This window comes from Eumetopias jubatus, unplaced genomic scaffold, assembly GCF_037043125.1.
Source record: "Eumetopias jubatus isolate StellerSeaLion01/CBP00866 unplaced genomic scaffold, mEumJub1_p1.0 scaffold_6, whole genome shotgun sequence".
Taxonomy (NCBI): Eukaryota; Metazoa; Chordata; class Mammalia; order Carnivora; family Otariidae; genus Eumetopias; species Eumetopias jubatus.
The window spans coordinates 15157049-15180050 of record NW_028274812.1 but is presented as its reverse complement, the minus strand read 5'-3'; the positions used below and the strand labels follow the sequence as shown (position 1 = coordinate 15180050).

At 41.4% G+C, this 23002-nt stretch overlaps 1 protein-coding gene across 2 annotated transcripts in view; it reads left to right on the top strand.

The window, feature by feature from the left end:
* ESR1 (estrogen receptor 1) overlaps positions 1-23002 on the top strand; it is a 379111-nt gene that overhangs the window by 324466 nt on the left and 31643 nt on the right. For both annotated transcript variants that reach the window (XM_028103407.2, XM_088023837.1), the window contains exon 7: positions 14343-14476. In XM_028103407.2, the coding sequence (XP_027959208.1) occupies positions 14343-14476 (134 nt within the window). The remainder of the gene's footprint in view (positions 1-14342; positions 14477-23002) is intronic.

The following is a 23002-nucleotide window of genomic DNA, read 5'->3' as shown; positions in this document are numbered from 1 at the left end:
GCTAAATAAGGACTTAAGCTAGGAAAGGCAGAGGGCTGGAAATTTTCTGTTTAGAGTCACATTTCCCAACTTCTTCAGCAAGCTCTGCTTCACTTGGAATGTGGCTTCTGAGAACTTTACGTTTCTAAAATGCAGCTAAATTGCTCCATGCATTTATTCCTCAAACACTCAGTGAAGATAGCCTGGCTTTTGGTCTCATAGCAACTCTTCTCAAGGAAATGGATCCAAATTCATTTCCCCTTGAAATCCAATCCTTCTGTGAGTCATTCAACATGGTTTTTAGCTCCCTTTCTCAGAATCGCTCTAAGAGGATGATCTTCTGACCATATTCTTAAGATTTGCCTTATTGGTTTTCATTTTATTCCATTTTCTCCTGTAATTCTCTATCTAAACAGTACCCTTCCTAAGAGGAACGACATCTTTTGCTAGTTGTTACCATGTTTTTAGCTCATTTGCCTTGACATATATCCTGTGATAGTTAAAGTACGCTAACATAGAAAGCATGGAATTTGGCTCAACATCACGAGGTTTGCATGTTGACAGTTGAGCAGAGGGAAGGCTGGGCATGAGAGTTAGAAGCTCTCCTAGTGAATTTGCTGGGCCTATTCTTCCCGCTTTCAGATCATTGCACTTGTTCAGAATAGTCTTAAAAGGAAAAGACCTCACACTTGGGAGGTCTTTGAAGAGTCAGAAACAAATGGGCCCTGGGAGGTGAGTGCTGTGAATTGTATAAGACTGATGAATCACAGACCTGTACTCCTGAAACAAAGAATACATTATATGTTAATAAAAAAAATTAAAAAAAAATAAAACAAAAACAAAAACAAATTGGCCCTGGGAAATTTTTTAAATCAGATCTTTTGTCAATTCTTAGTCATCTACTTACTATTGTACTTTGTTATAATGACAGGAGCATTGGTCTCAGTGTTTTTAAGGTTCTACATTTCAGTTATTGGTGTCCTCTCTAGGAGATGCCATCCCCTGGAAACTCTACATCCGGTAGTATCTTAAATTGGAAGCTCCCTCTCCAGGGTATATTTTCTGTAGCTCCTACTTCTCTAGCCCTTATTCCTACTGCACCTTTTCTTTATCTTTGACACATAATACCTCCTATTCTTTGATTACAAACATTCTTCTGAGTTCATTTTCCTTCTGGTCCATCCTAAGCCCCATAATCAGTCACTGCAAAACCATCTTTTGCAATCTCTGTCCCCTCGACTTTTCTCCATGCCTAAAGAGTCAGTCTTCCTACTTTGGGCCCCCTCCACCATATACTGGCTTCCCTTTCATCCCCAGGCTACTCAACACTGCTAGAAAAAGCCAGGATACCATCTTGATCTGGCCCCAATCCATGCTCATTTTCCTCAACTTCTCTAACCTATTATGTAGAGATCATTCAGTACTTCCTGATACCTTCCTCCCTGGTTCTTTTTCATCTTCCCCACTGGTCCTCTTGTGTATCTTGCACAGACCTGTCTTCCTTTTAGGCAGTATTCCCCCACCATGCTGTCTGCTCCTCTCTCTCTGCACTCAGACACTCTCCAGTGGCAGTCCCCAGAACTGAATCTCCAGACTCAAAGGTTTTTCTGAGCTCCAGGTCTCTGAGATCTATCAGGATGTCCTGCAGCCATCTCAGACTTCTCTCCTACATAAGGCTCCCTGATTTTCACTCCCCTAGCACCTAGTTTTCCTCCCCACCCCCCTCATGCCACTAATTAAAATTTTATTGAATTACTCCTTTTTTCTTCGTTTTGTTTGTAACTATCTGCCTCCCAAGTAGATTGTAAGTTCTTTTGAGGCAGGCACATTCTTTTCTTGCTCATTGTTACCTTCTTACCACCCAAATGGGCACATAGTTGGTGTTTGAGTGTAAATTCACTGAGTGTAGAACAATGTATACACCAGGCATGAACAAAGCATGGCCTATAGGCCAAATCCACTCTGCTACTATTTTGTAAATAAAGTTTCATTGGGACACAGTCTTGCTCATTGGTTACATGTTGTCTATGGCTGCTTTCACCATAAAAAAGGTTGAGTCAATGCAACAGAGACGGTATTGCTCATAAAATCTAAAATATTTACCCTCTGCTGACCACTGATATAAAGGATACTCTCAGATCATAGAGGAAGAGTATATAACACAGTAGAGAATGGTAGGCTGTCAGGGAATCCTTCCCAGAAGAGGAGATACCTATCTGAGCCTGGAAAGATGAGAAAGAAAATCCAAGGGCAGGAAGGGGTGGGATGGAGATGACAATCCCAACATCACAAGCAAATGCTGTGGATCATCTGCACATGATCAGAAGTGTTGTGCAGTGTGAACTGCAGGGCAGGTAGTAAGAAATGGACTTGAGAAGATTGGACAAGGGCCAGAAATCCAAAGGCTTTTCTTTTTTTTTTAAGATTTTATTTATTTTAGAAAGAGAGCCTGTGCGCAAGTGGGGGGAGGGGGAAAGGGAGAGAGAAAATCTCAAGCTGACTCTGCACTGAGTGAGGAGCCCAATGTAGGACTCAGCGTCACAACCCTGAGATCATGACCTGAGCTGAAACCAAGAATCAGACGCTTAACTGACTGAGCCACCCAGGCGCCCCTCCAAGGGCATTCTTAAGCTTTAACCAATCCCAGGGCCCTAACAGTGTTTACAGTTTCCTCCCATGTCCCAAAGTGTTCAGCCTCAGTCTACCTTCTCATATTTTCTGCAACTAATATCACTTCCTATTTACTAAACAATTTCAAGTGATACTATTTCTAACAGTAGCTGCAGAGTTTCTCTCTTTTCACATTATTTCTTCTCTTATTCTTCAGTTAGAAAAACACATTCCTTCTCCTGTGATGATATTAAGTCTGCACTTCTTGATTTTCCATGTCTCTCTCCTTCCGTCTCTGTCATCTATCCCACTGCACGCCTTTTCCTGGCCACCATCTAACTTTCAACATTGTGGTCCCTCTTGTCCTGTCTCTCTTGATTCTCTGGGAATAGTCAGTGTCCCCCTCTGTTGATTCTCTGACCATTCCTTCTTTTGACTGGTTCAAGTTTGGCTCCACACCAGAGATGTTGCTCCCCAGTTTCCTCCCTCTGCCTTGTTCTTCTGTCTCTCCATCTGCCTGTCTGTCTCTCCACTTTCCATGATGAGCTCACTCCCTTTTCCAGTTTTATTTTTTAATTTTTAAGATTTATTTATTTATTATTTGAGAGAGACAGAGAGAGAGAGAGAGAGAGAGAGAGAGAGCAGGGGTGGGGAGAGGCAGAGGGAGAGAGAGAATCCACAAGCACACTTCCTGTGGAGCACGGAGACTGACGTGGGGCTCCATCCCAGGACCCTGAGATCATGACCTGAACCGAAATCAGAGTTGGACGCTTAACTGACTGAGCCATCCAGGTGCCCCCCTTTCCCGGTTTTAACCATCTCTATTGAGATACCTCCAAAATCTCTATTTTCAGACATTTTCGTGCTCTGTTTGGGGCATTGCAAATTAGTACAACTATTTTTGGAAGGCATTTTGGCAGTACTTGTTACAATTTTACGTGTTTTTACTCCTTGACTCTGATATTACATGAATCAGAATTTTTTCTGGTCACTTTCGCAAGTGTGGAAAATATGTGTGCAAGCATGATAATTGCACATTGTTTGCTGCAGCCAAAAATGGAAATAGTATAAATGCCCATCAGTAGGTAGGGGAGCACTTAATAAATATGAATACAGTAAAATACGAGGCACTCATTTAAAAGGTAAGATATATTTTGATGTGCTGATTTGAAAAGATGCCTACCATCAGAAGTGGAATAAACTAGTCCAAATTCATATATTTAATCCTGGCCTCTCCTCCAAGTTTCAGACAAACGTTTTCAATTTCCTGCGTGTCATATCTCTACTTAGTCCTGAGAAATTTTAAATTCCATATTTTTTAAGGGAATGTCTTTTTCTTCTACTGGCATATGATAAATCCTCTGAGTTTCTTTATTTCTGCTATTTTTTCTATTTCTTTCATCATCTTTCCAGTCATTCTGGCATACAATTTCAAAGGTGTCTTTAAATTCTTCCTTTCTTTGCCCAACACTGTAGATCATTCACCCAAGTCTGTTGATTCTTCCTTTGCAGATTTCCAAAATATCCCTTATTTATCCTCGTAACCATGGTCACTCTTGTGCCTTCTCTTCCTTCCTCATGCCTGCAGTCTCTTTCCAGACTCTCCTCTCTCCCTCACTCTCCTCTGTACACTGAAGCCAAATTAAATATAACAAAGCCCTTACTTGATCATGTCACCTACTGATAAGCTTTTCATAGTCTTTCCTTACATAGTATTTCTTAAGCCTTTTATTAACCATTCCACATGCTGACTAAGCTCTTTCTAAGTCTCTCTCCTTACAAACACCAAACTCTACCAGCTGGATTCCTCATCACTCTATCATCATTCCCACCTGTCATATTTTACCGATACCATTTAATCTGCCTGGAATATTCTTCCTCCTACTCAATCTGTCCTTGGAGACCTACATCAAATGCCATATACTCATTGACATCTTTCCTAATCATGCCACTTGGAAATGATTAGAATCTATACAGCAAGGTGCCAGAGAATACATTTCTTATATCCCTTTGATCAGTCAGTAGCCATGTTTACAGAAGATAAGTATATCTTTGCATCCTAAGTGTGTCTGTGTGTCAGGGGTGAGTTGGGGCCAGGGGTAATCAGACTCATGCATCTCTTCTATGTCATGGGGTTCAGGCTAAAGGTTGCCACAGATATCCCTAAAATTTCAGCTGCTCAGCACACAGAAATTTATTTCTCACTCAGGTCATTGTCCAGTGTAGGCATCTTGATAGGTGATCTTCTCATTCAGAGACCAGGATCCTTCTAACTTTTGGTTTGGCCCTCTACTAGGTCCTAGGAATGCTCTTCATTTGCTCTTCCCCATCTGAAGAGGACTGGGAAAGGCACACCTGTTTCTTCCCTATTTCATCACAGAAGTGATGTCAGTCACTTCCACTCATGTTTGATTGGGCAGAATCCAGCCACATGGCCACTCTTAAGTGTAAGGGAGGCTGGGAGATGTTGTCTAGGATGAAATGCTGGAGAAAAAGGAAATGCATTCTGGTGAATACAGCAGTCTTTGTCAGTCTTCACATCTGGACACCAAATATGCATTCCTCCCACACATAGAACACACACTGCCCCTTCCCTAGGGAAATAGTCAGGTTCCAAGTCCATCCACTGAAAGATTTCTCAGTGATGTGCAGTCCACTCCATGGAGCATGGATGTGACTCCTCCTGGTCTGGAAGCCTTACCCCACAGATACACTCAATATCCAGTGTTGGAGTAAGGGCAAACAACTGTAGTAAAACCTCCCACAGAGGAAAAAGGGAGGAGAGAATAGTCAGTGTCCCTCTCACACAGCAATTGTGACGTCCTAGTGGGCAGAAAGAAGAGGCTTCTATGGGCGGGAGCCTGAAAGTTCTCTGATTAGTCCCTGAATCTGTTCTCTAGGAAGAAGGAGCTTTCTACTCTTTTCCATGCATCCTGGCTTCACTTTCTGGGAGGTTCTTTCTTTCCATTATCCTTCTTGGCCACATCTGTAGTGAGTGGGGAGAAGCAGGTCCTTCTGGTGAGCTATCAGTGCTTCCTGCTAGTGCACATTCTGTGCCTGTCTCAGCCCCTTTCCCAACAACTGTCCACATAAAGACCTCTTCAGGGACCTCTCCAGCAGAACTAGAGGTCAGAAGGATCCCGGGTCCCTGAATGGGAAAATCACCTTACCAAGGAGGCTGCCTACATTGGACAATGACTAAGAAAGAAATAAACTTTACTATGTTGAGCAGCTGAAATGTTAGAGTTGGAGGCATAAGAACTCAGAGGCTTTTTTTTTTTTTTTTTAAGAGCGAGGTGGAGAGGGGTGGGGAGGGGCAGAGGGAGAAAGAGAGAGAATCTCAAGCAAACTACACACTAAGCGAGGAGCCTGGATGCAGAACTCGATCTCACCACCCTGAGATCATGAATGACCTGAGCCTGAAATCGAGAGCCGGACACTTAACCGACTGAGCCACCCAGGCACCCCAAGGCTTTTGTTTTTTGGTTAAGGCTGTGATTTCTTTGGTAGAAGAGCTGTCTCAAAAAAAAAAAAAAAAAATAGTAGGCTTCTTTTTGCTCTTGTCAGTTCCATCTGCTTGCAGCCACAGCCGAAGTGCTATCTTAGTCTCGTTCTCGTCTGATGTTTTTATTTGCTTCTTTGTCCTCTGGCCCCTCCCTCCAGCTTTACTGGTGGCTCCTTGAGGCTTTTTGAAACAATGGGCTCAGATGGGAGGTAACACCCTGTAAGTGTCATCCTTTCCCACCTGAAGTGCTCTGAGCACGGAGAAACCTACTAGATCTTTCATACCCAGATCCTTTTCAATTTCATATCTGAATATTTCATGGCCAGTTGCAGTTGGCTTTTCCCAACTTCGAAGACTATCTTTGGGGCTTCCCCATTTGCACAGGTTCTGCTTAAGGACCATTCAACCCTTGCCTGAGCTTACCTCTTTGTAATACTGACTAATGGCAGCCGTAGTGTCCACTGCACACCATCACTCTGACTCTTTCTGTCCACTTCCCCAGGTGCATGGTGTGCCTTCCCAATTATTTCAGAGAATGACTTAATCAGATATTTTGCCATTACCAGATAGTGTTGTGACAGAGCTTTCTAGCTTTGCTATATCTGTTTCTTGCTTTTGGCCACTAAGGGAGCAAACATTTTTTTATGGCACTGCCCCACATCCAGTCCGGTTTCTTTATTGATCCACGTAGGCAAACTGCTGGATCAAACAGCCATCACATCCCAATGGATTAATTATTTCTTATTCGCTGTGCAGTCCCGTGTGGGTGATTCTGTCTCTATATGCATTCGGGCACACAGTTTAAGTGATTGGTTCAAGGTCACATAATTGGTAAATAGATGTGCCATGATTTGAACCCAGGCAGTCAGACACCAAAGTCTTAACCGTTTTCATCTCAAGTAATCAGCCTTAAGATACAGCCATTCAAATTTTGCATCTTTCAAGATGTATTGCTTATGATTTGCCATCTTCAGCATTTTGTTCCACATGCTAAAGAGTTGTATATGTAAACCTCTTGATCATACACATATCTGTAGGGTCACAGCATCTCAGAGCATGTGCTGAGAACTTTTGTAACATCAAAGATACAGAAACTCTTCAAATACAGCAAAACCTGCCTCTTTTGATTTTAAACAGCATCTTAATTTGTAATCTTTTTATACTCATATTGCACTTTCTTTGCAGGACAATGAAATTAAATGTCTTTCATTGATGTCCTGGGTGTTCTGTTTCCATCTATTAAGTATCTTTTCATACAAAGAGAGGCTGTGGGGAATTTTGTAAGATTGTTCTGGAAGATATACAAGGACAGGTGTGATCCGCCTACCGTGTTAGGACCCTATCTCCCATGTTGAGGAATAGGTAGCTAAGTGTGTCTGAAAAAACGGCTTTCATTTCTACAGAGGACAGATTTCCAGGACATGCCATGAGCAAATGTTCTCTCAAGTTCTGTTCCTTCTCCCACTACTTATGTGCAGATGGACTGCATCTGAAGAGGGTAAGGAGCAGAACAATGTTTCCCCACAAGGGGATTCTGAAGTGCTCTGAACACGGACTGATGTCACGGGTGGAGGAGTTCATTGTCAGAGGCTGTTACATCTCACAGTGGGGGTCATGGGCTAGTCTGTTTGGTAAACTGCTTCTGATCTATGACTGAGATTGTGCTTCCTTTAAAAATAAATCTTGCTCTTTATACCCCACATGTTTCTCCACCTTAGGAACACTTCCTAGATTTAGCCTAATTTTGTCTTATTGCAGTAATTTTACCTCCAGATTCTTAGTAATCACCTATTTCTGGTGCTGTTGATTTATCCATCCCCTCTGAAATGGAGTGAAATGCTCTAGTCTGATTGGCTCCTTAAGGTTAGTAGAGAATATTTCAGCAGGACTTTGAAAAAGAATCCTGACCCCAACGTGTAATGACTTTAGTGGACGGTAAAGGGTCCCTTTGTGTTAGGCAAGCAACAAGTGTTGGTCCACCCTTTGAGGTCCACATAGATTTGTACCTGATCTGAGGGTGACACATCATCCCTTCACTAGCTCACATCACCAGCCTTTTCACCTGTGCCAACAGCACTCATGGGAAACCCACACATACCACACCCACACAACCAAGCAGTTATTTCTAAGAGGGCAACATTCTAGTGATTTACCAGAAACATCTTCAAGGTCACATATTTTATTTTATTTTATTTTATTTTATTTTATTTTATTTTATTTTATTTCATTATTTCATTTCATTTCATTTTATCTTATTTTCTATTTATAGAGGGAGAGGGAAGGTGCAGAAGGAGAGGGAGAGAGAGAATCTTAAGCAGGTTCCACACCCAGCGCAGAGCCTGACTCAGGGGCTCAATCTCACCACCCTGAGATCATGACCTGAGCTGAAACCAAGAGTCAGACGCTTCACCAACTGAGCCACCCAGGTGCCCCTCAAATCGCTGTGAATTATGTAAGACTGATGAATCACAGACCTGTACCTCTGAAACAAATAATACATTATATGTTTAAAAAAAAAGAAGATAGTAGAAAGGGAAAAATGAAGGGGGAGAAATCGGAGGGGGAGACGAACCATGAGAGACTATGGACTCTGAGAATCAAATCACATATTTTTAATTTATTACATAAATAGTGGATTGGCTGAAGTGTTTAGAACAAGTGAGGTTTCCCCATTGAAAGGACAGTGAGTTTACTCTTAATAGAGATGTCAGTGTAAAGTTCTTCAAGACTCTTAAAGCAATACTTGGAAAATTGCAGCTTCACTGCATATTGAAATGAATATTCAATATGAGTATGAATATTCCCCCAGGTGCCCTCAAAGTTGAGAAGCACTTTTGTTTGCATGGAAGGTAAGCCCCAGGGTCGTCTTAACATGTCTCAATGATGTATATTTAATGTCTGCTCCTTCCACATCCTCTAAATGAAAACACACCCCCCCACACACACACTCACATTCACTCTCTCTCACACACACACTCACATTCACTCTCTCTCTCACACACACACACACACACACACACACAGTCACACGGAGCCGTGGCTGTGTGCCCTTGCTGAGGGCTCAGGCCCTGGCTCCTGTGGGGTACTGAGGAGCAAGCATGGAACGGTGCTCGGGTGAGAGCTGCTGGTGAGAATCCACAGCATGTCTGGGGAAGAAAAGGCTGAGAGGGAGACACTGAAGAACAGCTTCTCGTGGGAAAATGTGGGAGACTATTGAGAAGGGACACGAAGGAAGAAAGGAAAATTGTTAGAGCTTCACTTTCTCCATTTCTGAAGTGAATTTTTGCTCACAGCAGGTGAGCGCAGGCTCCCTCCCACACTGAGATTTCCTCCCCTGCCGTGCAGTCTGTTAAGTAAACAGAAACTTTATACTGAGAAAGGAACCTTTCTCTGTTTTGGCTATGGGTTGTTATTTTTAAAGCTTCATCCTCCGAACATTTCCCCCTATCCTTGTTTATTTTTTCACTAGAAAGAAAATGTGCTACTTTAGGGACGCCTGGGTGGCTCAGCCGTTAAGCATCTGCCTTGGGCTCAGGTCTTGATCTCAGGGTCCTGGGATCAAGCCCCACATTGGGCTCCCTGCTCAGTGGGGAGTCTGCTTCTCCTTCTCCTTCTGCCGCTCCCCCTGCTTGTGCTCTCTCTCTCTCAAATAAATAAATAAAATCTTTAAAAAAAAAAAGAAAATGTGCTACTTTAGACTTCCACATAAGAAACACTCCCTTGTAGTATGCTGTCCCTGTTTCGGGCCAAGTCACCCTTTGGTGAGACCACCGTCTCATCCCCCTGTTGAGCAACATAGATTTTAAAGATTCCCCTCTGTTTCTAGAGAGCTTCCATGAACCTGGATGCCACAGTTAAAGCAAAATGCACTGTGGCAATTGTTTTCTGGATGATTTAGGCTAACCACAGCCTGAACAGCTGTGGCCCTATTTATCCAGATATCTCATAGTGATAGTTTTATATAGCTGCTACTAGGTACCACCTGCCATTCTGAACACTTTACATAAAATCTCATTTACCTTTATCTGAGAAGTCTATGGCGATTGCTTCAATATTGATGTGGGTTAAATGGGAGGCTGACGTTAGTTGTAAGACTTTCTTTCTATATCTTTTCTGGGGGAATGTAGCCCATGGTCTTGTACCTGTTTTTTCTCCGACTGTCTCACTCCTGTTTTGGATCTCTTTATGAACGAGTCCCATGTCTTTCTTCTCTGCAGCTTTATGTCTAGCACAAGGCCTGGCTTATAAGGGGCAAGTATGAATTAAAGTAGGGTGAAAAAGGAAGACAAAGGAAATCGTGTTGGAATTCTTTCCTCTGGTCATAGATAGTATGGTCTGACTTAATAGTTTTGAGTCCTAATTCCCTCACTTTTGACAACAACAAAAATAATACTACCTTAAAGGACAGTTGTAAGAAAGAAATGGATTTATTAAAAGAATGAAGGGGAGTAAGTCAGAGGGGGAGACGAACCAGGAGAGATGATGGACTCTGAAAAACAAACTGAGGGTTCTAGAGGGGAGGAGGGTAGGGGGATGGGTTAGCCTGGTGATGGGTATTAAAGAGGGCACGTTCTGCATGGAGCACTGGGTGTTATGAACAATGAATCATGGAACACTACACCAAAACAAATGATGTTATATATGGTGATTAACATAACAATAAAAAATTTTAAAAAAGTACCTAGCATATTTCAAATCAGTGTGGAAAAGATGGTTTATTCTATAAATGGTGTTAAGACTACCTAGCTGCCTGGGACAAATACAAAGCTGAGTCCTGTCTCACATGCCACCCAAGTAAATCCTGAAAAGCAGGTGCACAGCTTTGGGAATACACTAAAATCCATTGAATTGTACACTCTAAATGAGTAAATGATATGATATGTGACTATATTTCAGTACAGTTGTTATAAAAAAATAAATCCCAGAAAGATTTAAGTATAAAAACATGGAACTGTACTAGAGGGAAACATAAGATGCTTTTTCATATGTTACTGAAAGGGAAATGACCTTTTCAAGCAAGACATACTATTCTAAACAACAAGTTTGGCAAATCGATTATGTAATAATTAAATATTTTTCAGAAGAAAACACCAGAAAAAAAAAAAGAAAAACATGACCAGCCAGTAGAAAAGCACTGAATGCACATAGAACACAGGGCTAATTACTATAATATATAAAGAACAGTTAAGAATCAACGTGAAAATGACTAATAACCCCACAGAAAAATATCAGCAAAGGGTAAGAGCAGGTCTCTTAGAGAAGGAGTTTATACCAATATATTCTTCTACCAAAAGCCTATTGTACAAGCTCTTGGGAAGCAATGTTTGAACTATTTATCAATATTAAAAATGCATTAAGTCCTCTAGTTATTGCATGAAATGTTTGTGACAGTAAAATCCTTGAGGTCAAACGAAATGTCAGCCAACAAAGAAATGGTTCAAAAAATTTTAGCACTTTGTTCAGTGCAAAACTTATGCTATTAGAAACAGTTATGCAGGGGCGCCTGGGTGGCTCAGTCATTAAACATCTGCCTTCAGCTCAGGTCATGATCCCAGGGTCCTGGGATCGAGCCCCACATCCGGCTCCCTGCTCCGTGGGAAGCCTGCTTCTCCCTCTCCCACTCCCCCTGCTTGTGTTCCCTCTCTCTCGCTGTGTCTCTCTCTCTGTCAAATAAATAAAATCTTTAAAAAAAAATTTAAAAAAAGAAGCAGTTATGCAGCTGTTAAGAACAGTTGAACTCCAAAATACATTAATTAAAAATAAAACAAAGTACTGGACAATGTGCTTACTGTTCATGTTTTAAATTATTATATTTTTCACAAATATATGTTTGCATATGCATAGGATATTTTAAATTCTTCTTGTCCCCCTCAAAGACAACGTGCCCCCAATTCAGCTTGTGAACAAAAAGATGAATGAGTTCCTTTCACGTGTATTATCTCATTGAACTTCTGCAACAGCCCTATGGAAAAGATACCAATACTTTCTTTTTTAAATATAACATGTTATGAACCTTCGGGTTTGCTTATTTAATAGTTGCAACTACTAATGTTAAATCCTCGATGCAGAGGCTCTGTTGCACAGGGAAAAAGCCTAAATTTCTTATAATGTGGTACATCCTTTATCACTTGACCTTTTTCTCCTTTCCCAGGTTAATCTCTTGTCTCTTTTGTACCTCTAGCACACCACTCTATGTCCTTCACTCTGCTCTTCCTGTCCATGTCTAAGACCCTCTTCCAATGATGCCTTCGCACTCCTGCTTGATGAAAGCCTGCATTTCTTAAACTGTCAACACGAATGCTACCTACTAGGGTAATCCTTACCTGTCATCCTTGGCAACACAAATGGTTCCAGCCCAGCCACAGTCCTTCGTTATACTTCCTCCTGTATTTCAAAAGCACTTTATACAAGTCTGTTAAACCTGATTATATTAGTTCAAGGTTTTGAGCATGTTGGGAGTAGAGGCTCTGTTTTTATTCCTATAGTGACCACATGCCTAGAATATATAGCAGATCAATAAATACTTAGATAAATCATTTAGCTGAACCTTAATCATTTTTGATTACCCATAGATTGAAGAACTCTATATTTTTTAAGTTTTTATTTTAATTACGGTTGACTTGCAGTGTTAAATTAGTTTCAGGTGTACAATATAAGTGCTTCAACAATTCCATACATCACCTGGTGCTCATCACAGCAAATGCCCTCCTTAATCCCCATTACCTATTTCCCCCATTCCCCCACCCACCTCCCTGCTGGTAACCCATCAGGTTGTTCTCAGTAGTTAAGAGTCTGTTTCTTGGTTTGCCTCTTTTTTTCCTCTTTGCTCATTTGTTTTGTTTCTTAAATTCCACATATTAATTGAATCGTATGGTAGTTGTCTTTCTCTGACTGACTTATTTCACTTAACATATTCTTTAGCTCCATCTACGTTGTTGCAAATGTCTAGATTCCATTCTTTTGATGGCTGAATAGCACTCATTGTATAACTGTACCACATCTTCTTTATCCATTCATCGATCAGTGGACACTTGGGCTGCTTCCATATCTTGGCTATTGTAAAAAAACACTGCTATAAACATAGGGGTGCTTGTATCCCTTTGAATTTGTGTTTTTGAATTCTTTGGGTAAATACCCAGTAGTGCAATTGCTGAATCATAGGGTAGTTCTATTTTTAACTTTTTGAAGAACCTCCATACTGTTTCCACAGTGGCTATACCAGTCTGTATTCCCACCAAGAGTGCACAAGTGTTCCTTTTTCTCCACATCCTCACCAAAACCTATTGTTGTGTTGTTGATTTTAGCCATTCTGACAGGTGTGAGGTGATATCTCATTATGGTTTGGATTTGCATTTCCCTGATGATCAGTGATGTCAAGCATCTTTTCATGTGTCTGTTGGCCAGCTATATGTCTTCTTTGGAGAAATGGCTGTTCATGTCTTCTACCCATTTTTTTAATTGGGTTATTTGTTTTTTGGTTGTGGAATGGATGTAAGTTCTTTATATATTTTGAATACTAACCCTTTATTGAATATGTCATTTGCAAATATCTTCTCCCTTTCAGTAGGTTGTCTTTTAGTTTTGTTAATTGTTTCCTTCATTGTGCAGAAGATTTTTATTTAGATGTAGTCCCAGTAGTTTATTTTTGCTTTTGTTTTCCTTGTGTCAGGGGACCTATCTAGAAAAAAGTTGCTATGGCTGATGTCAGAAAAGGTACTGCCTGTGTTCTCTTTGAAGAGCTTGCTATTTAACATGGCAGATTTGGAGATTGAACAATATGTCTCTTCTAAGAATTCAAAATGAAATGTTTTATTGATGGAAAAGCTTTTTCTTTCTTTTTTTTTTTTTGTTTTGCCTTCTAGAATTCAAATGAATATTCATGTTCCACAAAAAGAATGGGCTGCAGTTTTTTTGTTACAGATTTGGAGCCAGTAGATTTTTATGAATGTGAACCTTATCATGGGTCTGAAAGCTTTCTATGCTTTATTTTTTTAAAAGATTTATTTATTTGAGAGAGAGAGAGAATAAGCAAGCACATGAGCAGGGGGAGGGGCAGAAGGAGAGAGAGAATTTCAAGCAGACTCCCCACCGAGCCTGGAGCCCAACATGGGACTTGATCTCAAAACACTGAGATCATGACCTGAGCCAAAATCAAGAGTCACACTCAACCAACTGAGCCACCCAGGAGCCCCAGGTTTTCTGTGCTTTAATACTATTTTTTTTCTTTTTATTTTCTGTGTTTTCATAGGAACCAGGGAAAATGTGTAGAGGGCATGGTGGAGATCTTTGACATGTTGCTGGCTACGTCATCTCGGTTTCGTATGATGAATCTCCAGGGAGAGGAGTTCGTGTGCCTCAAATCCATCATTTTGCTTAATTCTGGTGAGTTGATAACATGGGGGAATTTACTGCTGGGTTACTGGAAGAAAGATTTATGTGTATTTTCAGCCAGATGTAAGCTGCCTATTGCAAAGGCATAATCATAAATTGAAAGAAACAACTGATGCACATTTAAAATGACCTATTGTCATTGTAGACTGCTTATAGAGGTGGAACCCACACTGGTCAGATACAACGAATGAAGAACACAGATTGGACACTGAACCAAATGGCTTTTCTGTTGAAATATTTGCATCCTTTTACAGATATTTGGGATGTTTTCATTTTGTTAATTTTATTTATTTAGTTTGAGGTGGTTGTTTTTACTAAAGTGGTACAGGTATATAGGCATCGATTGTTGATAGTTGTATATGGCAGAAAGTAAGTAGACCAAATGACCAACATCAAGTTCAAGATCATAAGGAAAGAGGCTTATTTGAGACTGACCATGTTTCTGGCCAAAACTGATTAGGCGACAAATATAATTGGCTCAGAGATAGAAACACCTGGTCCTAAAACCAAGGCACACGCAGGGCAGGTCCAGCTGAAAGAGCAGCTTTCATGTGGTCTAAGGGGTCTAATTCAACTGTGCCCTCCTAGCGACTGATTTGAGAAAGCTTAGTTGAGAGTGGCATCTGGTTAGGGGTTTGTTTTGTTTTGTTTGCCGTGAAGGTCACCTATTGTGTAAAGAGGTTGTCCAGGTCACCCAGATGGAAACTATGGCCCAGCTGAATTAGCTCCGTGTTCCTTCTGGCCCTCAGTATTTGGATCTGGACACTAGATATCCAGTCTGTGGGACCCGAAGCTCAACAACTGGGTGTCACCTGCACAGTAGATGCCTTTAGTCTGGATCTTGACCCCTGGCCCTGGCCCTACTTCATGCCTCAGACCTCATTCTCACATAGAAACCGTAGCTACTTTGAAGCCCTACACCTGATTTAGAATGAGATAGGGTCTCTAATTTCCCTGATGGCTGAACCAGAGTTTGTATTGATCCCATGTGGAGAGAATCGGCCCTTTCTTCTCTTTTCAGATGTCTTGTCTCTTCCTGAAGATCACCAACCCCTTCGTACCTCCCCTAGCCATTTTCCACTTCCCTTCCCCACCAGTGCTAATAACCTGTATCACTTCATGGTTAGACAGTAATCATTCTCACTTATCAACTGATAAATGGAAATCTGTACTATTCCAGTAGGCAAGGACTGAACTACAGAACAGTTACCTGAAAAACGATATGACCCACTCATTCATGTTTCTGGTTCCACTAACACGCACTGTGCTTTTCATTTCAGTCATTTGTCCGGTACACTGAAGGGTTCACATCCCACAATGGCTCTTTATTGGAAGAGACTTCTGGGAGCAATGCCACTCGGCTGCACCGTGCCAGGTCCTGAACCTGGTCCTTCTTCAGTGGAGGGCTGGCGCACGCTGACAGCTTTCCTGTGGGCAATCCGTTGACTTCAGGGAAAGCGGGCCTATCAAGTGCTGGGACTTTTTGCCCACTTTTACTAGGATATAACACTCCAGACAGGAAGTGAAAATTCACCAGAGTTATATAATCCACACAAGTAGATGCTCTGATCTTGGTCACCAAAAATTTCCCTTCAAATCTGTGTAGCCTCTTCCTACATTATTGTTCTGTTCCTATGACAGAATAGGGTTTTTAGAATATTATATAAATAAGGGGCAAGACTTGTGCCATCAAAATATTGAATGCATAGACCCAGACCCAGGATTTTTTAAGTCCCAGAGGAAAAAAAATTTCAGCCCTCACAACAAAGTCTTTTGTGAAAGACTGGACCCAGAATCTCAAAACATATTCCCCACTGCCAGATGGGACCAACTGCTGACTCCTCCTCACACTGGTTGAAGTTCCCTTCACTATCCTTGTTCTTCTCCTTCTTTCTCAGGAGCTTCTGTGAGCCTCCTTCCTTGCATTTGAAGGGTTGGAACACTATTTCGGAAACACAAGGCACTGTAGTCTGACAGAGTTTACAGTTGTCCTTCTCATGAGAGAGATATCAGGGTGGCAACACGTCTTTTCTGTCAAGGACGGCGCTGCTGACTCACAGGCAGTAACAAAACAGAAGCTGTCCCCCCACCTGTAAAAAGTGAAACCACTCTTTCCAATCCAGAAGTGAGCTGTGTTGGCAAAAGCAGGTCTGCTGCTGAGCACAGCTCTTAGTGTCTCATATTGTTCCTGAAAAACAGAATCAGATAGGACAAGACGGAAACACAATGGTGTGGTGCTGGAAGACTTTTCAGAGTAAAAAAGCAGTCAATCCTAGGGGGGTTACTACAATCCTAACAAACTTTGTCCACAACTGAAAGTATGGATTTTTCTAAAAACCCAACCAATTCATGACTCCGATCCAGGGCAATGCTTCACCTGTTATGAGATAAAGAACAAAGTGACGGTCATTCCGGGGATCTCTGACAGAAGCCAAGTTGGAAAGGGTTCAGGAAGCCTGAGCTGGAAGATGCTTTTCTGATTCCTGGGAAACAAGACCTCAGTGTATGGGGGAGCTTTGGGTTGTGTGCTGTGTTCCTGTCACCAAAGTCTGAGAGGGTGTGTTTATGTTGGCCCTGACTTTGAGGCAGAGGCACAAGGGGAGTTGAAATGTTGTTTTATGGACTACTAGGAGTGACTTTCTGCAGTTCTCAAGAGGGTCTCCCAAATGCTGAAATTTCCATGGGAAGCCCATTCACAGCTGTTTGGGAATGGGAGATATTCGTCATGATTTATGCCTCATTAAGAATAATTCATTACATTGCTTACAAAAGCCTAGAATCATTCATAGGACAAACACTATTTTTCCGCTCTCCACTAAAGGACAGAGGCATTCCTGGTTAATCCAGAGATGCTTTAGCAAAATCAGTGCCAGCTTCAAGGCATTCTGAGAACTAGCTGGACAGAACTCAAGCAAAGGAAATGTGAGCAGAGCAGATGAGCTCAGAGCAAAAGGCTGAGAGGGACCAGTGACAGGAGGCACGGCTGGTGCTGCAGAAGCAGACCAGGGGGCCAGGAAGGGGTTATCTGGGCTTGTTTACCCTATTCCCCCTACCCAGTGGGACTTCAGTCCTTCTTGATAATTCCAGTATTTCTAATTCTTCCAGGCCCAACTCTGACCTCATCTCATTCAGGAAATCTTGCGACCACCCAGGTCCATAATGAACTTCCCTTCGCTAGACTATTTTAGTTCTTAGAGCCAGTATCGCTCAATCTAGCATTTGGTCAATTGGTTGACTGATTTCATTCATTTGTTCAATAATTCAGAAATTTTGTGCCAAATACACAAAAATGAATGACATGGTTTTTGGTTTTGTGTTTTCAGTTTTTTAATTTAACCTTGATGTCTTCTTCATGCATGTACATCCTGATTTCCCTATAAACTATTTAAAAATTTTTTTTACAGTTCTCACAGTCTTTAACTTGTGAACTGTCAAGAGGTGCCATGCCGTTCAGTCCTTCAGTAGATGTTTATTTGCTGAACATGACCAGGAGGTCGTGGAAGGTTCCCATTCGTCATATGCTCTTTCTACCATTATGAAACATATCATCCTTTTCAGATCCAGATAATATCAAACTGTTAAATGGGAAAAAATAATGCCCATCTCCTTGGGTTACTGTGAACTAAAAGGAAAATTGTATATAAGATGTCAAACGCGGTTTATGGAACACAGTAGGCCTTCAATCAGTGAATTGAAGCTGGCACCATCATTTGGGAATCTCTGGTTCAAAAGGAGCCAGTGCAGGGGCCCCTGGATGGCTCAGTCGGTTAAGCATAGGAGTGGAACCTGCATAAGATTCTCTCTCTCCCTCTCCCTCTGCCCCTCCCCAGCACCCCTCCCCTGCCCCCACTGGCTTGCTCACGCTCTCTCTCACCACAAAAAAAAAAAAAAAAAAAAGGAGCCAGTCCATACCTTCTTTTTATTATTATTATTCAAAAGATTTATTTATTTATTTATTTATTTTTTAAGTTTTTTATTATTATGTTCAATTAGCCAGCATATACTACATCAGTAGTTTTTTTTTCTTTTAAAGATTTTACTTATTTGAGAGAGAGAGAATGAGAGAGAGAAAGCACGAGAGGGAAGAGGGTCAGAGGGAGAAGCAGACTCCCCGCTGAGGAGGGAGCCCGATGCGGGACTTGATCCCGGGACTCCAGGATCATGACCTGAGCCGAAGGCAGTTGCCCAACCAACTGAGCCACCCAGGCGCCCAAAAGATTTATTTATTTATTTTAGAGATCTCACAACCCTGAGACCATGACCTGAACTGAAACCAAGAGTTGGATGCTCAAACCGACTGAGCCACCCAGGCACCCCATATACCTAAGTACCTTAGTTTAAAGGTTTCCTGCTAGGCTTAAAAAATACACAGGGACTGAAGGATAATAATAATAATAGAGACTGTGACTCTTCCCCTGAGACTTGGTTAATTGTGCTGTTTAATGGTATTGAGAGAAATTTTAGAGCAAGATTGGTCTCATGGATAATAATCGATTGTTAATTGAACCGTAATGTTGGCCAACCTTAATGAAAACCGCTGTGGTGAATGGCAGACAAATCCCAGTGTGCTCACTCATCCATTCATTGTGTTTCTTCCCATCCCCCTCTCCCCACATGAGAGTCTCACAAGCCCCTCAGAGTCCACTCCCATTTAGATCACTACTCTTTTAGTGGGTGTTTTTCAAGACTCCGAAAAATTCACCCATCAAAGCTTAATATGTATAAGTCTACAATCTCTAATAAATGTTTGGTTTGGCCTTCAAAATTCAACTTAATAATTATTTCTGCCCCTTTTCCGAACTCGTTACTGACCACAGTTTGTTTTATTCCCCAGTAATTGCAAAGAGTGTTGCTTCCTTCACTCCCTGGTGACTTGATCCACCTGGGTCCCTGGAGGGCCCATCAGATGCCAAACTCCAGCTCCCCTGTCCCCTGTTTAACCCTAGATCCCCTTTTCTCTCCCGACTCACAACTCCAGGTACCCAGAAGTCTTCCCTGGGCCTGCTGGATCCCTGCCTCCTTCCTGAAATGTCTTACTCTATAGAAATGTTGTTCTCATGATTACCTGTTTATCACAACTGCCTTCAGACAACATTTCTCTTTCAGCTGGTGGAGTAAGAAAGAGGAGTAAAGGTAAAAAACTGTAGGGCGAGAAGGAAAACAAAATACTAGAAGGAATTATGGCCACATTTCTAAAATGTGTACCCCGGTGTTCATTTAAGAAAAAAAGGGATATGGAATGTCGCCCAGGAGCATATGTATTAAACATAAACGTAAAAATGGTGCCAGATCTTGTCTGTCATTAGGTTTTGCTTTGTTAATATGGTGAATGTCATCATCTTGGTGCCTTAACAGAGCCTAGGATCCTGAAGCTGTGACACCCATTTGCTTTATATGTGTTCACCACGGCCCTGGGCAGAGAAGCATTTACTTCATGATTGATTTGGACAAGTTCTCATCACAAAGAATATTTCCTCTCTCTCGAGCTGATTTCTTTACGCTGTTAATTATTAGACAATTATTTAGAGCATTTATAGTTTTTAAGTTGAGAAATAAGACAATGATTCAGAGTCCCTATATTTAGATGAAAGAACATTTTAAAAACATATTGACTGTAAACATTGAGGATCATTAATTCTCAGTGGCTGAAGGTTTCTGACAGGAACAGGCCTTGGAAATTGCCAATGGGCACACTGTCAGGTATGCAGTTGTTGGCTGGTGGAGAAGTTTTGATTCTATTATCTCTTGAGTTCTTTGCATTGCCAAGCTTCCTCCCTAGGGAGCCTTCCTAGTGTGATTTTGAGATAAATGATACTTCGCTGTTGTTAAGTGGCTCATTGTCTCCTTCTCTCTGGCTGACTAGATTCTATAGGCAGTGGACTCAACTCTCAAGAGTCTTTCCCTGCGGCTTGAAACAAGCTTAAGGTCTCCACTAATTTCCTGAAAACTAGGTGTGGTATGGACTTTGTCATTAGAGAGGTCTGGCATTCAAGAGAAGCAACTCTGCCGTTTACTTAGGGGATGATGGATGCCTTTTGATAAGCTGCTTCCCTATGAAAGGAATTACGGTGTTCTTAGCAGATAGATAATAAATAAATTCCTGCCTGGAAATTCTGAGGCGGGATTTCACCCCGGCCATTTGTGGTTAAAAAATTGCATTCTCATGACCAAAGTGTCCTTCTTGTGAATGCAAGAGTCTCAGGCCCCAGACCGAGTGGATTGGGTCCTGCATCTTGCCCATACCTCTTGGAGCTTCTGTGGAACTCGGGAAACCAACCAAATACCTGTAGCCTGGGAAAGACTGGGGGAGTCCTAATGGGACCTCCTGGGATGGGCCAAAATGCAGCAGCTGTTGGGAGACTAGAAATCCTGGCAGTATTCTGATGTTAGGAACAGTTTTCCAATCATACTCAGAACCTTGGGGAGGGACATTATCATTTTGTGCTCACAAGGGCACCAACAAAGGGGGAAGCCATCTCCTGGGTCCTTGATTCAACCACCCTTTGGACCAGGGTCCAGAAATTATGAAATCAGTATTCTTAAGTCTGACCCATTTAAAAGAAAAAGATGCCACCAACTCCCTAAACACTGACTTAAATGTTCTTGTTCTTTGTACTATAATGCTGCTTAAATATGTATAACCATATTTACTACTTAAATGGACAACCAAGTATAAACTTTGTTTATAGTTCTTATATAAAAACAAAACCAAAACAAATTCACAAATTAAATACAAACTAAAAGGCAAACTAATAATATTTTTACAGAAATTGTGTTGCTGTTTCTAACATGCCTGGGGTAGACCTCCAGTCTGCTGGTCTACCAAGTGCTCTAGTGATGACTCAGTTACCCCCTCCCCGACTTGCCTGTGTTCAGAATGATCACAAAACCCTTGCTTGTGCAGCATGCTGTGATATCATCTGGCTTTTTATATATTTTGTTTGCTTCTGTATTTATTTATCTGAGGTACTTAAAATGTAACTTTGGATTTGAGGCAATTGTAAATACGGGTGGAAAACGTGTTACTTAGGAAACAAAGATTATATGGATCATCTAGATTGGTGAGTATCAGTGCTTCAGACATTTCCATCATCTGGGAGTCTTTAAAAAAAAAAAATCCCTCCGTGGGGACCCACCTCCAGAGATTCTGATGTAATTGGTTTGGATGTAATTCAGGTTCAGGGCCTGAATATTAGTATTGATTAAAGCTCTCCTCCCACCCAAGACTCCAATCTCACCAGGATTGAGAACTGTAGATGTAAGTAATGCAGAACATCCTGATATTAATGTTCTAATGGTATTTCTTAGAATATCATTAAAATTAAAACACAAAATTTAAAAAGTCTAAGACAATTTAAAGACATTTAGGAATCAATTTTTAATTCTCAGGAATATGTGAAACCTTGTTTGAAAACTACTGGTATAGATGATGATCTTTCAGCTACATTAAAATAGTTCTCTAGTGTACTATGAAACTAACCATTCTGCAGACCCTGAGGGATCAGCTGCTCATGCTCAGAACTCTGCCGGCACTGGAGGCATACAGATGAGTAAGATCTGGGGGCACAGATAATTAACTCATTATTTGCATATCATGAGATAAGGGCTGTGATATAGATAAGCGCATGACAGTAGGGTCCCTACATGAGGACTGATAGGTCTGCTGAGTCTTGAGGATGAGAGGACTTAGCTGGAGTCCGAAGAAAGGCAAGGGGGAAGGTTCTGGCCCCACCATTCATTCATCTAACAGTGAGGATCTCATCAAACCACTGACTTCTCGTCACTTGTTTCCTTAACTAGCAAAGAGAAATAATAATTTGAAACAGTCCTGCCTATCTTATGGATTCGTTATGACAGAGAAAGATAGCTTAAAAATACAAGCTAATATCATCATTACTATTACAGTCTTTTTTTTTTTTCCAATGAGAAAATATTAAGCAATCAAATAGCTTACCAAGATTTTGGTGTCAAGACCACCCTGTTCTAATCAAAGGACCAGAAGTACACTCAGGGGGGCCTATATTTGGAAGGGCCTTAGGTGCCCTCACTTCACTCATGCCTGGCACATTGACCTATAGTTTAAAAGTGTTTTGACACTTGAGAAAACAACAATAAGATCCCACTAATTTCTTGAGCTCACAAGTAAAATAAAATGTTGTTTTTGATGGGTTTATCTTTTCCTACAACATACTCATTAAATAAGTAAAAGCCATAATAGAATATGTATGCTTCCTGACACATTTAAATGGAATGTGAAGCTGTACCATCAACTTTTAGTCTAAACCGAACATCCCTGAACTTAGTTGGAAGACCTACTTCTGGGTGTAGCCTTCCACTCGGGGCCTCATGGCTCTCTAATTGCTTTTGTCATGGTGAAAGAAAGATGGAAAAACAGACTTCCTGCTGTAAGTTCTCTCCTCGCCTCCCTCTCCCATGGGGTCCTGGAGCACAGCCTCGCTTTGGCCTCTTCCAGCACTTTCCCTCAGAGGGCATACGGCTGCTTCTCTATGTTGAGGT